Genomic DNA, 12,683 nt, shown 5'->3' with positions numbered 1-12,683 from the left:
TGTGTAACACAAATACTACTTTAATATCAAAGAATTATACCTGCTGTTGACAAAGAAAGGGACTTAAGCAACTTGAAAAACTAATTATTTATGTTAGATTAGTTGGTAGTATAATTGCATTTAAAAGCCCTTCTATCAGATCATTTATGCTGTACTATTTATTTTATTGAACAGCATGAGGAATATTTCATGCATAAGTCAGTGCAGGGACACTTGCTGGACTTAAAAAGAAATTCATGTTTTATAACATATACAGAGAAAATTTGTAGCAAACTAACATCTAACTGAATGTTCACACAAACTTTAGAACCAATAGTCACATCAGTCAGAAAAGATCAAAAGAAGAAAAATCAAAACATCAATCAAAACAAAACAAATCACAGAATCATGGAATGATTTGAGTTGGAAGGGACTTTTGAAGACCAAGTTCCAACACCCCTGCCATGGGCAGGGACATCTTCCACTAGACCAGGCTGTTCCAAGTCCCATCCAACCTGGCCTTGAACACCTCCAGGGATGAGGCATCCACAACTACTCTGGGCAACCTGTTGCAGTGTCTCACCATGCTCACAATAAAGAATTTCTCCCTTATGCCCAGTGTAAATCTACCCTGTTTCAGTTTAAAACCATTTCTCTGTGACCTGGAACTGCAGACCCCAGTCTGTCTCCATCTTTCCTATAAACTGCTCTCATTATTCTCCAGGCTGAACAACCCCATTGAATTACAAAAAAATGTTACAAACCTGACAGCAATTACAAAGAAGTCACAGAACTCACCGCTTCTCCTGTAGCAACTGGCAACCATCAGCTGCCACTTCACTTGTGTTGGCCTGCATATAAATAAAAGAAAATCATGCATGCTGCCAAACAATGAATGAGCAAAATAATCTGCATAGCACTGGTAAAGACCTACTATTTAACTACTAATAAATTTTTCACCTAGCATGTTGCCTTCCTAGAAAGAATACAGCCTGCTCAGCTCACACATAATTTACCACTGGATCATGCACCTGTTTCCAGGACTTGATGTCACTCATTTTCAGTCCCATGTTAGAGTTTTTCTCGGGCTCCTGATTCTGTGCCCAGACACAATTAGTAGACCTGACATGTGAACCATCTTTGTCAGAGATATAGAACCATGCAACGGGGGAGGAACAAAATGCTAAATTGTATTCTGAGGAGGTCCCACCACTAGGGTTCCACACAAACCCAAGGGATTCCTGCCAGAAAGCACAGTCCGTGCCCACTTACAGCTTTGAACTCTGGCTTCTCCTCTTTGCTATCACCTCTGTACCCCAGCTGCTCCCTGTCCTTCTCTTTTTACCACATAATGGTGACAGTATGGTCAGACAAAATACTGAGATCCTTGAGCATGTACAATAAAACTGTTGGACTCTTTCCTCATTTTTACCAAGATAATATGAAAATTAGGAAATTTTCATGTTAACAGTGTAAGGATCCTCTCTGACAGCCAAAGCACTTTCCACATGTGGCTTACAATTGAATAGTAGCATATCCAAAAGGTACTGTATAGTAATATTTTCAGAATAGTTTTGTTCTTATCCTCTTCAGCTTTTCTCTCTAATCACAGCACAGGCCATTTTAAACTCTTAAGCAATCTGTTTGCCTGGTAGTTGCCAAGCAAGTTCATGAAATACAGATGTTGCACCTTTTCATTTTCAGCTGAATGTGCCTCCTGCAAACAAAGGCAGCCAAGCACATGCTGTAATAGAATTTATTACGCAGTTCAGTATGAAAATTCTAGAGAGAATAAATTGCCAGCAGCAAGTATTAACTGCACTAACTCCTTTAATTCATGATAGATTTGAGCATTCTAGTAAAAATAAAATAGTGAAAAAATGTTTCCCAATTCATTGTCTAACATGTTACCTTAGAATGCAATTTAAAAAGTAGTTATTATGATTAAGACACTGAATGCACTAAACAAAAAATGTTAAACTAAAAAATGCTGTTCATAGTTAAAATAAAGATGTAATTTTAAAACGCAACTTTGATTGAAGTTAGTAGCAATTTAAATTTACATTCGTATTTACCAATTACCATATCTAGTCTCTATTTTTAATACCAAATAAACAGCAAAACACTTATGCTTTGTTATCAACTATTAAAAATATCCTCCCACAGAGAAATAATTTTTCTGTATTACAGATAGATTACAATTACAAGTAATATTGAAGAATTTAATATGCCAATTCTTCATAAGTACTTTACAATCCACATACTTCGTGCATGGAGTGAGCGCGACATGAAGCACAAAATATTTAAATCTTTGCCAAAACAAGATTATGAAAGAATTCTTTTTAGTCTCAGCTGTTTCTTTCCAAATTTTCTAAGAAGGCCATGAATGCCAGCACATGCGATCTCATAGCTTGACTAAAATGTGATTTCTTATGGTGGCCAGTATTTGTAGGGAAAAGAATACTGGCAAACTTGTGAACTGTGATTTCTGTCAACTCTCTCCTGTGTATTTTTGTCTAATCTACTTCTCTATTTCTTTATAAATACACCACCATTTGGGTGAAGGCTATTTTTCTTTTTTTTCATTTTTAATCCTTAATTAAACCTTAGATTTTCTCATCTGTAATTAATGTCTATTCTAACCCAAGCGTCTCAAAGCCAGAATTAGAATTTTTTACTGAACTTTTTACAATCTATTGGTAGTATTTTTCCTTGAATTATACTGTACAAATTTTTTGTTCACATGCTGTCTTGTACATACATGTCATTCAGATTCACAGAACAAAAAGAATGCCACATTTTAGATCACGACAAGACAAGCAATAACAGAGTTTTGCCTAGTCTAATTTTTCATAGGTTTCCTAAAACACAAAATAAAGAAATTCCCACTTGTTGTGAGTGAATTTTAGTTGGTCTACTAAGACAAAATTCTTCATGAACCTATAGGCAAATATTTGTTTCCACATAAGAAGATTATATGCGTGTATTTTTAGAATTACCTTTGAACTCTGTATTACAAATTTAAATTTGACCCTATTTTTATTTATTAACCATTCTCTAGTAAGGTCCTTTTCTGAACTAAAATTAAGTATATGGCCTATATACTTTCTTAAGTGCATCATATTCTGCTAAAGAAGAGTTTCAGCAATTAAGTTGTTGAACTGAACTCAGGATATTTCAAACATCTTTATCAGGATCAGTTTAGCCTGTCTATTTATTTTCACTGACCACCGGTAGTACAGCACTGCACATTTTTGGTTACTTCTATGCTTTATTTGATGGAAGTAGAAGTTATGTGAAAAGAGGAAACGCAGCAAGATCAGCTGAAACACACACTTATCTAAACCACCAAATCCTCACCACATAATAAAACAATAGAAAGGAAATATTTCACATAAAGCCAAAGAGAAAGAGGTCTTGGTGGCTTTAGAGAACTGTTCCCCACTTCACAGCTGTGTTTAATGGCAGATAATAGAGAAGTATAGGTTCTAATACCTAACACTACCGTGGGCCCAGTGCAGGATCTTACTTAACACTGAAAATGCACAGTTAAGAGCAAAAACACTCTGTAAATGAACAGAAAGTTGAGAAAATTAAATAATATCACAAATATTCTTAACCCTGTTGTTTGTTTATGGTATTAAAGTTATCCAACTGATTTGTCTCTAGGTATACTTATGGATGTCTAATGAGCAATGTGAGTAGGCATAAAATAATAACTACTTACAGGATAAGTGCTGCTCTTTCAAAGTACTCAATGGCTTTTTCACAGAACTGGGTGTCAATGTAATACGCTCCAAGCCATTCAATGACCTCAATGTTTGAAGGGAAATACCGGTATGACTGACAAAATAGGAAAGGTGAAAAAATGCACAATTTCAGTGATAAACAACATCTTTATGTTGCTTCTGGAATATCTTACTCAAGCGTTTAATTCTCCAGATGCCCAAAACATGTAATATAAATGAATGGAAGTAGTGTGCTACACTAAGTGATCCTGGTGGGGGAGTAAAAAAAAAAAAAAAAGTATGCCAAGCTTTCTAATTGCAGAATGCTTTTTAGAAGTTACCCAAGATGAGTCTGTCACATTTTCCATCTAGCCTTATTTGAAATATTTTAAATAGCTTGCAACAGCAAAAACATTTACTTAAATCACGTCTATACATGAATAGCTTACCTAAAACGTTAAACAATGCTAACTAGTGAGTGTACAATTCCATGTTCACATCAGTCTGCTGGAAAACTCACCTGAAAGCATTCTTTTCTATAAGTAACTACATGAATAGCATTTTCAGCTTTTTAGAAATTCCCACTGAAATAGGCAGCAAAATTATCATCAAGCACAACTCAGCTGGTAATTCAGACTGCAACACAGCCTTTGGTCAGCCTCACTTTGCATAGAGAGAACTCTCAGACTGCACCAGCCACTTCCTGTCTTACTCTCATTTGTAACACAGAAGAATCTCTACAAGCTATGGACAGTAGTACAGCTGGTTTGAAATGAAAGAAGCTGCCTATCTCGGTAACTGCATATATAATGCATAGCTATGATGTTAAAATACATATATATATAACCTTCCAAACATAAACAAAACACATTAGATATGCATCTCCATACCCATTATACAGGCACGGCTTCCAAACAACTCCGTCACATTACATACCTCTAAAATTACATTTATTTCCCACTTTTATTCTGTCCCAGGCTATATTTTAAATTAAAATTATCACAGGTCAATGTAAACGATGACTACATTAAAATAAAAGAAAGTTTGAGGCCAACATCTACATGGAAACATGGGCTATGTGTTTCCTTAGGATTTGACTACAAAAATCAGATTTTATTAACTCTTCCACAATATCTCCTTTTTTACTTCTTTTGGAATGACATTTTTAAAAGTTTAAATTAATCAATTGTTAATTTGATATAGTAACCTATGGCAAAATTTTCTTTACTTATGACAAAGTGCATTGAGAAATGAATATAAGAGCAAGTACCTCACAGTAATAATGAAAAGCTTGGGATTTATCACCTTCAGTATCATATAAATTCCCTAGCTTTGAAAGTACATGTGGATCAGTTGGTACTACACTGATCAACTGCAGGAGCCACTCTATGGCTTGATTGGGATCTTCCATGATCTGGTATCTGAGTTTCCTTCAGTCAAGGACTGATACCGATGGTAGTTTGATTTACTCAGAATCCCTACTATTTCGCCTAATGCAATCCATATGCTGAACACTAAACCAGTCACTGTAGTGTGCAGATGCAATGACTTTTTTTCCACACAGTTTTCATAATTTCATTTGTATCAGAAGGTATTTTTGTTATGCCAGAAAAAGAAAAGTATTCAGAGACTTTGGCTGCTCTTTCACCTTACAACTATGCTGGGCTCAACAGAACTTTGGGCTCAGTTGTCCTCTCTCTCTCTCTCTGACACTAATCTTTGACTTCCTCATTTAAAAGAATGAAGTGTGAGAACCAGGCCATCTATTTGCAGCCTTTACAACTTGCCTAGATTTTGTACTAACAGCATTTTGTTCTAAAGTGATTAGGTAGAACTGCCATTCCCAAGAACAGACTTTTGCCAGCAGGGGGTTTTCTACTGCATGTCTAAGAAGCACAGCCTAGACAATCCCGGTCCAGAGAACAGAGGCAGCTTTAGCTGTAGCTCACCCTGCAGTGGGCTTTTCCCTCCTCAACGCACAATGGCTCAGAGCTCTGCAGCAGTGTCAGCTGGAGCTACTGCCCAACCTGTTTTTTCAGTTTCTGCTGCATCCTACCTGTCACAGCAGCAGCTTCTGGGAATTGGTGGAAAGCAGTTTTACATAGCAGTGGAGCAGAGAAGCTCTTTCCCAGATGGACACTCACAGTTGTTGGGCTATCTATGATGTTGTAAAGGGGCTATACATGGAACAAAGATCAGAGTCCTTTTGTATTTTTGGAGGTTACTTATTTTACTGACTAAAAAATATGTTTATTACCTACACTATTCTTAAAAGTGTAGTACATCAACTGGAATCTGTTCTGCCTTGGGGAGGATTTTATTACAGTTTGGACATCCTCAGGAGCATTGTTAAAGAAATTCATAGTTTAGAATATCACTGGTGATGTGCAAAGCTGATCCCTTCCCTCAGCTTTTTAATCTCTTGAGCTTTTGCAGAGCTGGGAGACAATTATTTTCTTACACATACACTAACTAATCTGAAAACAGCTTTCAGAACAGAACTTCCCATTTATTAGCTACAAAATTTTTTCTTAAATATTTTACTTAATTGTGCTTACATCTGCCACAATTACTTTCAATTATATTTTAATAATAATAAAACCAGCAGCATTTAAAATATTCCATGACACAATTTCATACTGAGTGTAAATCTAATCCCTGCAATGCGAACAGTCTTAATGTTCTTCACTTGCTTCCCTGGAAACATTCAAGAAGGGTTAAGTTCTGGTCTCATTCTCACAAACATCAGATAATAAATCATTCTTACTATAACAGACATCGTAGTAAATTTCTAAATCACCCTGACATGATTGAAACATGTATTTCAGATTAAATGGGTTTACTAAAACCACCACTCCTTATCATAATCCAGAAAAAGATACATGCTTGCTAGCTGGTAAAGGACTTGGGCACTATTTGGAAGGATTGCATGGAGTTTCAGAAAACAATCCAAAGCTTCATCTATCCTGTTTAACTTCTTGTATGCTAAACCTAAAAAATAAAGGTTACAGTATTAATACAATGAGAAACAGAGTGCTTCAGCATATTAACTGAAAGAATAAGCACGAAAAGCAAAATAGGAACACAATACTTGGAGGCAGCATTAACTGCCTTGACTTTAAAGGACTCTATTCGTGAGAGCCAGGCACAGAATTCTTACCAGCCAGCATGATAAACTACCAAACTGATAAACACAAGGAACATGAACCCAGTCAAAGACCAAGAACTTACGTAATCTCACTTTTTGAACAATGAGAGAAAGGCAAGGCTTTTAGAGGAGAATGACTCCGATGGTTTAATAATGCTGGAACTGGTATCCTTTTAGTAGGTAGTATGAATTTCTTAATCTTCACAGTAACTTATTCATCTGCAATTACTAGTTGATGTTGTTAACACTGGGATTTTTTTTTTTTCAGAACAGACAGGTAATACCAGTTAATATCTTGTTGTAACATAAATTCATCAATAAAGTAATAATAATTCACACATATTTCTGTAAGAAAACTTTCAAAGACAGATTCTCAGAAACACGAGTGTTACCTTCAGTCAAAAGCTAAATCACAAAAGCACCTGTGACTTACCAAGATTATAAAGTGCTTCAGTGCATAAGGAATCATTCCTGAGAGCTTCCTTATAAAATTCAGCTGCTTTTTCACAGTCTCCATTTGCAAAAACAGTATTTCCTTTGTTAGTTAGAGCTGCTGGATTGTACCTATCAGAATTTACAGCTAAATCTGCATAGTTAGTTGCTTGTTCCAATTCATTCCCCTGTATGAACAAAACAAACATTGTATTAGTCATTTGTCAGTCAATATTCTTGCAGCTGTGCCTTCTTACAGGAATTTCAGAAGACTGAGGATGAAAAAAAACCCCATTATTCAGTCCTAAAACATTTCTTATATATTTGCATAAGGTGTATCATCTCTTTCAAGCTTCAGATAGAACTTGAGACATGTCTTGCTACTCTGCCCCATTCAGTCTGCAAGCTTGCTTTGTTGTAATAAAGTAGCATTTATTACAAAAAAAAAACCAACCCAAATCCATACCCTACAAACTTCATACAAAAACACACCTGCCTAAGCTACACACTTCACGTGTTCCTGAAGTGCAGTCAGGGTCCCCAGGGCCAGTGTTCTAAATCCAGCCACTGAGCTTCTGCACAAATCCAACTGCAGGCATGCTCCTGTGGCCTGGGGCCCAGAGCCCAATCTCACTCTTCTTCCCACCAACAGGATAAAAAAGGACCCAATCCAAACTCCCACTGGTGTTCCAGAATAACTACTCTACGATGCAGCTTCTTCTTGTTTACAGAGATTATTTAGGCAGAAACAAAAATTGGTACAAAATTACACAGGTTGCTACATAAACTGCAGTTCTTAACTAGTTTTGTTGAAGCAAACACTTACCAAATAATAAAGGAATGAAAGGTTTGTTGCAGCTGCACTCTTTACTCTGCTATCTTTTTTTTCAAACATTTTCAAAGTCTCCAGCGCCTAGAAGTAATATGGAAACAACTTACTTCACACTGAAGCAAGCTTATTCCAAAATCCTTTCAGAAAGCATTGATAAATGTCACAGTAACAAACAGCTGAAATTATCAACTCATATACTCGCACACATGGTAATTACCAGAGCTTGTAACACACACTTGTGAGCATGTACACACAAAACTGTATCTGTATTACATGCAATATTAATTTTCATCACAAAATTTCAATAATATTGGCTATTACCTATCCAAAATTTATATTAGATAAGGCTACTGTGAACTACAGGTATCTGACAATTCTATACGTACAAAACACAATGTTAGATGATTGGCTTTTAATCTAGTCAACTAATTAAAATTCTCATACCTATTTTTCTAGTTCTTTAAGTGAACACAAATGAATTGACATAAAATCTCATATTAAAAAGTCAAAAAAGAACACACTATATAAAAAAATACACACCATAGTGTAGGACTGGATTTCAATGCCTTTGTTTTGTGTACTAAGATGACGACAATTGTCTAAATTTAGGAAGTATTCAAATGTGAAGCTTGACGCCAGCAGAATTTTCTTAAAAACTTTAATATGAAAACTAAATTTTATAAACTTCAAAATAAAGATGTTTATAGACAAAAAATGACCATATTTACAGCAAATAAACTACAAAAAAACCTCTGAAATAAAAGGCAGCTTTTTCTTTTCATTGACTGTGGGAAAACATTTGTAACTGCAGACTAAATTATAAAAGAAATCTGTCTTCCTTATGCTAAATATTTATATGAACACAAACTGTTAGAATATCACAGTGAGCGCAGTTCCATCATCTATTACAACACAGATGTGGCAACCACAATTTAGCCATCAACATTAGCGATTTGAAAGTTTCCTTCCTCCTTTACATGAAATCTTTAAGCTGCTGTTTACATAACAAAGCAAATGCATGATACTGTATGTCAAACACCAAAACAAACATAAAGAGAAGTTTTAATTGACTGTCATACAGAGTTTTCAGTTACTCTACGCAAAAAAACAAAACTGTATTAATGATGTGTAAAATGACAAAATACATACAGCTAAATGTAGTTCATTGATTTAGTCAACTACATTCCACCCAAGAACTATGAACTACTAATGATCCTAGTATTCTCCTAGTAATAGAAAATTCCTTAAAAACACACCAATTTCAATCAAGAAAAGCATTTCAAACTTTATGCTCTAGATTTTGTGGTTTCAGAAATGTAAGAATTGTAACTATAATAATTTTATATATATATATATATATTTGTGACTTTCTCCAAAAAGGGAATGATCCCAAACATTTCCAGATGTAACGCTACTGTATCTGAGGTACTCTACTCTTATGCAAAGATTTGCTTCTTCATGGAATTAACTTCTAGTGAATTTAGAGCTTTACAGTTCAAAGTTACTTTCTGAAAAGCCATTTCCTATTGTATCTGATTTATTTACCTTTGCTTTTACTGCTAAATGGCACCTTTGATGATAAAGATTGGATAGAAATGCCCTTTTCATGTATAATGAAAGTTCACATGACTGAACTAAATTCATTTACTGGTAAATTATGTTGCAGGTCTCTTGCACTATTTGAGCAACTACAAGCCCTAGGATGAAAATCCATAGGCAATATTCCTTTTGTCCTTGTAAAGTAGCACTGCATCTTAAGTTGCATTTAAAGATTTCTAAAGAACTTCTAACTTTCTAATGCCAACAATAACAATTACTTAGGTTCAACAATCAAAACACAAACTATCCAAACTATTCTTTGTGACTTGCTTCCTGTGTATCTCAATTATTTGCTTACAGAAGTTAAACTTCAAACTTGCATGACTCTAGCAGGGTCTGCCAGAGATGTGAAGGAGATGCATGGTTAGCCTGCAGAACTCTGTTTTTAAATTAATTGTCAAAGTTTTTCTTTGATATTAAAAAATTTAAAATATGTAACACACAAATGTAACGTGGTAATTTTCCCCTTTAGTTTTATATTTTATGTGCAAGGACTGTTTTAAAATAACATATTCATTATGATGAAGCCGTACTTAAGACCATTATAGTAACAGAAGCTGATTTTAGTTTGTTTTCTTTTGGTTTTTCTGTTTTTTTTTTTTTTTAAATAAACATTTAAAAAAAAATTAATAGAACTTCAGCCTTCGAACTGAGTATTTAAAAAAATTTCCATTCTTGTTCTTCAGCCAAAGGTGTGTTGAGCAGGTGGTGAGTTAGGAAGTATATGAACAACAGACAGGATGAATGCAAATGTCAGCTGCAGTTTTATTAGAACAAAACAAATATAAAGATGGTCTGTAATCACCATTCTGCAGTCCCACTCTACTAAGTAGTTCCAGTGCAGGTTAAAGGTCTTCTATCACATAATCCAAGTAAAAACTGGTTCTTCTCCCCTTACTCCTAACTTCCAACACACTTCCCTCTCCCTCCATTGCAGTACTCCATAAAACATCACCAACAATCTCTGTATCCCATTTTACCTCTGAGAACTGATTTTAGTTTTTTTAATCTATACTGAACACTAACTGGATATCACAAAAAATTACCATTGAAACAATAAATTCTTGAGATCATAAGACTTTTTACCTACCTGTAACATTCTCACCCTTCAAATGCTTCAAATCATCAGTAAAGCTACCAGATTTGCTCAAAACTTTGCAAACTCTCAATTTGCTTCCTGACCTCAGAAAAGGTTTCAATGTGCTGGTTTTGGCTGGGATAGCTAATTCTTTTCATAAAAACTTGTATGGGGCTCTGTTTTGGGTTTGTGCTGGAAACTGTTGATAACACAGTTTTAGTTATGCAGGGCTCACAGTAAAGCCAAGGCCTTTCCTGCCTCTCACCCCACCCCACGACTGAGTAGACTGAGGGTGCACAAGGAATTGGGACAGGACACAGCCACGACAGCTGACCCCAGCTGACCAAAGGGATGTCCCAGACCATAAAGTGTCATGCTTAGCATACAAAACTGGAGGAAGAAGGAGGAAGAGGGGACGTCCAGAGTGATGGTGTTTGTCTCTCCAAGTCACCATTAGGCATGGTAGGTCCCTGCTCTCCTGGGGATGGCTGAACACCTCCCTGCCCATGGGAAGTGGTGAATGAATTCCTTGGTTTGCTTTGCTTGCACGCACAGCTCTTTTTTTTTTTACCTATTAAACTGCCTTTATCTTAGCCCATGAGTTTTCTCCCTTTTACTCTTCTGATTCCCCGATCCCAGCAGGGCAAGGAGTGAGTGAGAGACTGTGTGGTGCTTAGTTGCCAGCTGGGGCAGTCAGATGTGCAGTATAATACAGGATAACTCTCTTGCTGTATCTACAGGGAAGGAGAAGAGGACAAGACAGACAAGAGGAGAAAGAGCTGCTCAGAAAACCAGAAAAGCTTAAATATGAGAAGTAAAAGCAGGCTGAAGTCAAGTATGTGGCCCTGTGTGCATCCCTCCAAGCTGTGGGTAGGTGAATGACCTTAGAAGATGACAGGTATTCACAGCTTCAGCTCTAATTTTGCTTTTGTATATGGTCTCTCATAATGCTTGCCTCTTGTGCACAGCTGGGGATTGCTATATCCATTCTTACTTATCAAGCATTCCTATCACTGAATGTACTGGCCAGTGCATGTTAGAAGAAAACCAGTCAAATCCTTCAGATATCTGAGTTTGCTTTTGTTCAGATGAAGCTGTTTTCTAACTACTGACATGTCAAACCAAGCCTTGTATTCAACAGAACAACAGAAGAGCCAACTAAGTATAAGGAAAATTTACAGTATTTTAGGGAATGCTGCAGAACATGGGGAACAGCAAGAATACCAGAGCATAAACAGTAACTATACACAGCAGGTGCAGCTGCATATATTCTGGTACTATAGTCAGCCTAATTGAGAGAAAGATTCAGCTCATATAAATTGTAACACCCCCATGCTGATTAGCAACAGGCTTTCTAGGCTCTATGGACTGTACCGACCTCAGTTCCATTGACTGCAATGACAGCTTGGACACCAAGTGAAGACAACTAAATTTAGGTATTTTGATTTTCAAATGTACTGCATTCCCTCTAACTTCCATGGCAGAAATCTCATTTAGATAAAACTTGTCTCTTGCCAGTGTTTTTACAAAGTTACTTTACTGATCAATTATTGTTTGCATAAATCATACTTTCCCTTGCCAAAAAATATGCTCTGGCTAACAAAGGTATCATTGCAAATAAAGTATTGAAAAGTAATAACGTGAAGAGTTACTATACCTGGTTAAAATTATGTTGCCTCAAGTAAGTAGTGGCTTTATTAATTTCTAGATCATTGGCTAACTCCACATAGTGGGAAGCTTTCACCACATCAACACACCTGCAACAGAAAGCAAGCCATGAAGATAAACAAAATACATCTGTGCAAATGCCTCCAAGTTACATATTTCTTTCAGCTAATTTGCTTTCTGAACTGAATCTTCTTAGCTAATCTTTCTTCACCGTGGAGA

At 36.0% G+C, this 12,683-nt stretch overlaps 1 protein-coding gene across 3 annotated transcripts in view; it reads right to left on the bottom strand.

Annotated features, from left to right (window-relative positions):
- Positions 1-12,683, bottom strand: part of IFT88 (intraflagellar transport 88) — a 44,899-nt gene that overhangs the window by 18,351 nt on the left and 13,865 nt on the right. For all 3 annotated transcript variants that reach the window (XM_082279272.1, XM_082279270.1, XM_082279271.1), the window contains 7 exons: positions 12,454-12,553; positions 8,114-8,200; positions 7,289-7,475; positions 6,590-6,698; positions 4,978-5,128; positions 3,707-3,822; positions 778-830 (listed from right to left, as the gene is read on the bottom strand). In XM_082279272.1, the coding sequence (XP_082135398.1) occupies positions 778-830; positions 3,707-3,822; positions 4,978-5,128; positions 6,590-6,698; positions 7,289-7,475; positions 8,114-8,200; positions 12,454-12,553 (803 nt within the window). The remainder of the gene's footprint in view (positions 1-777; positions 831-3,706; positions 3,823-4,977; positions 5,129-6,589; positions 6,699-7,288; positions 7,476-8,113; positions 8,201-12,453; positions 12,554-12,683) is intronic.

This window comes from Coloeus monedula (assembly GCF_965178545.1).
Source record: "Coloeus monedula genome assembly, chromosome: 3".
Lineage (NCBI taxonomy): Eukaryota > Metazoa > Chordata > Aves > Passeriformes > Corvidae > Coloeus > Coloeus monedula.
The sequence above is the reverse complement of the archived record's forward strand: the minus strand, read 5'-3'. Positions and strand labels throughout refer to the sequence as shown.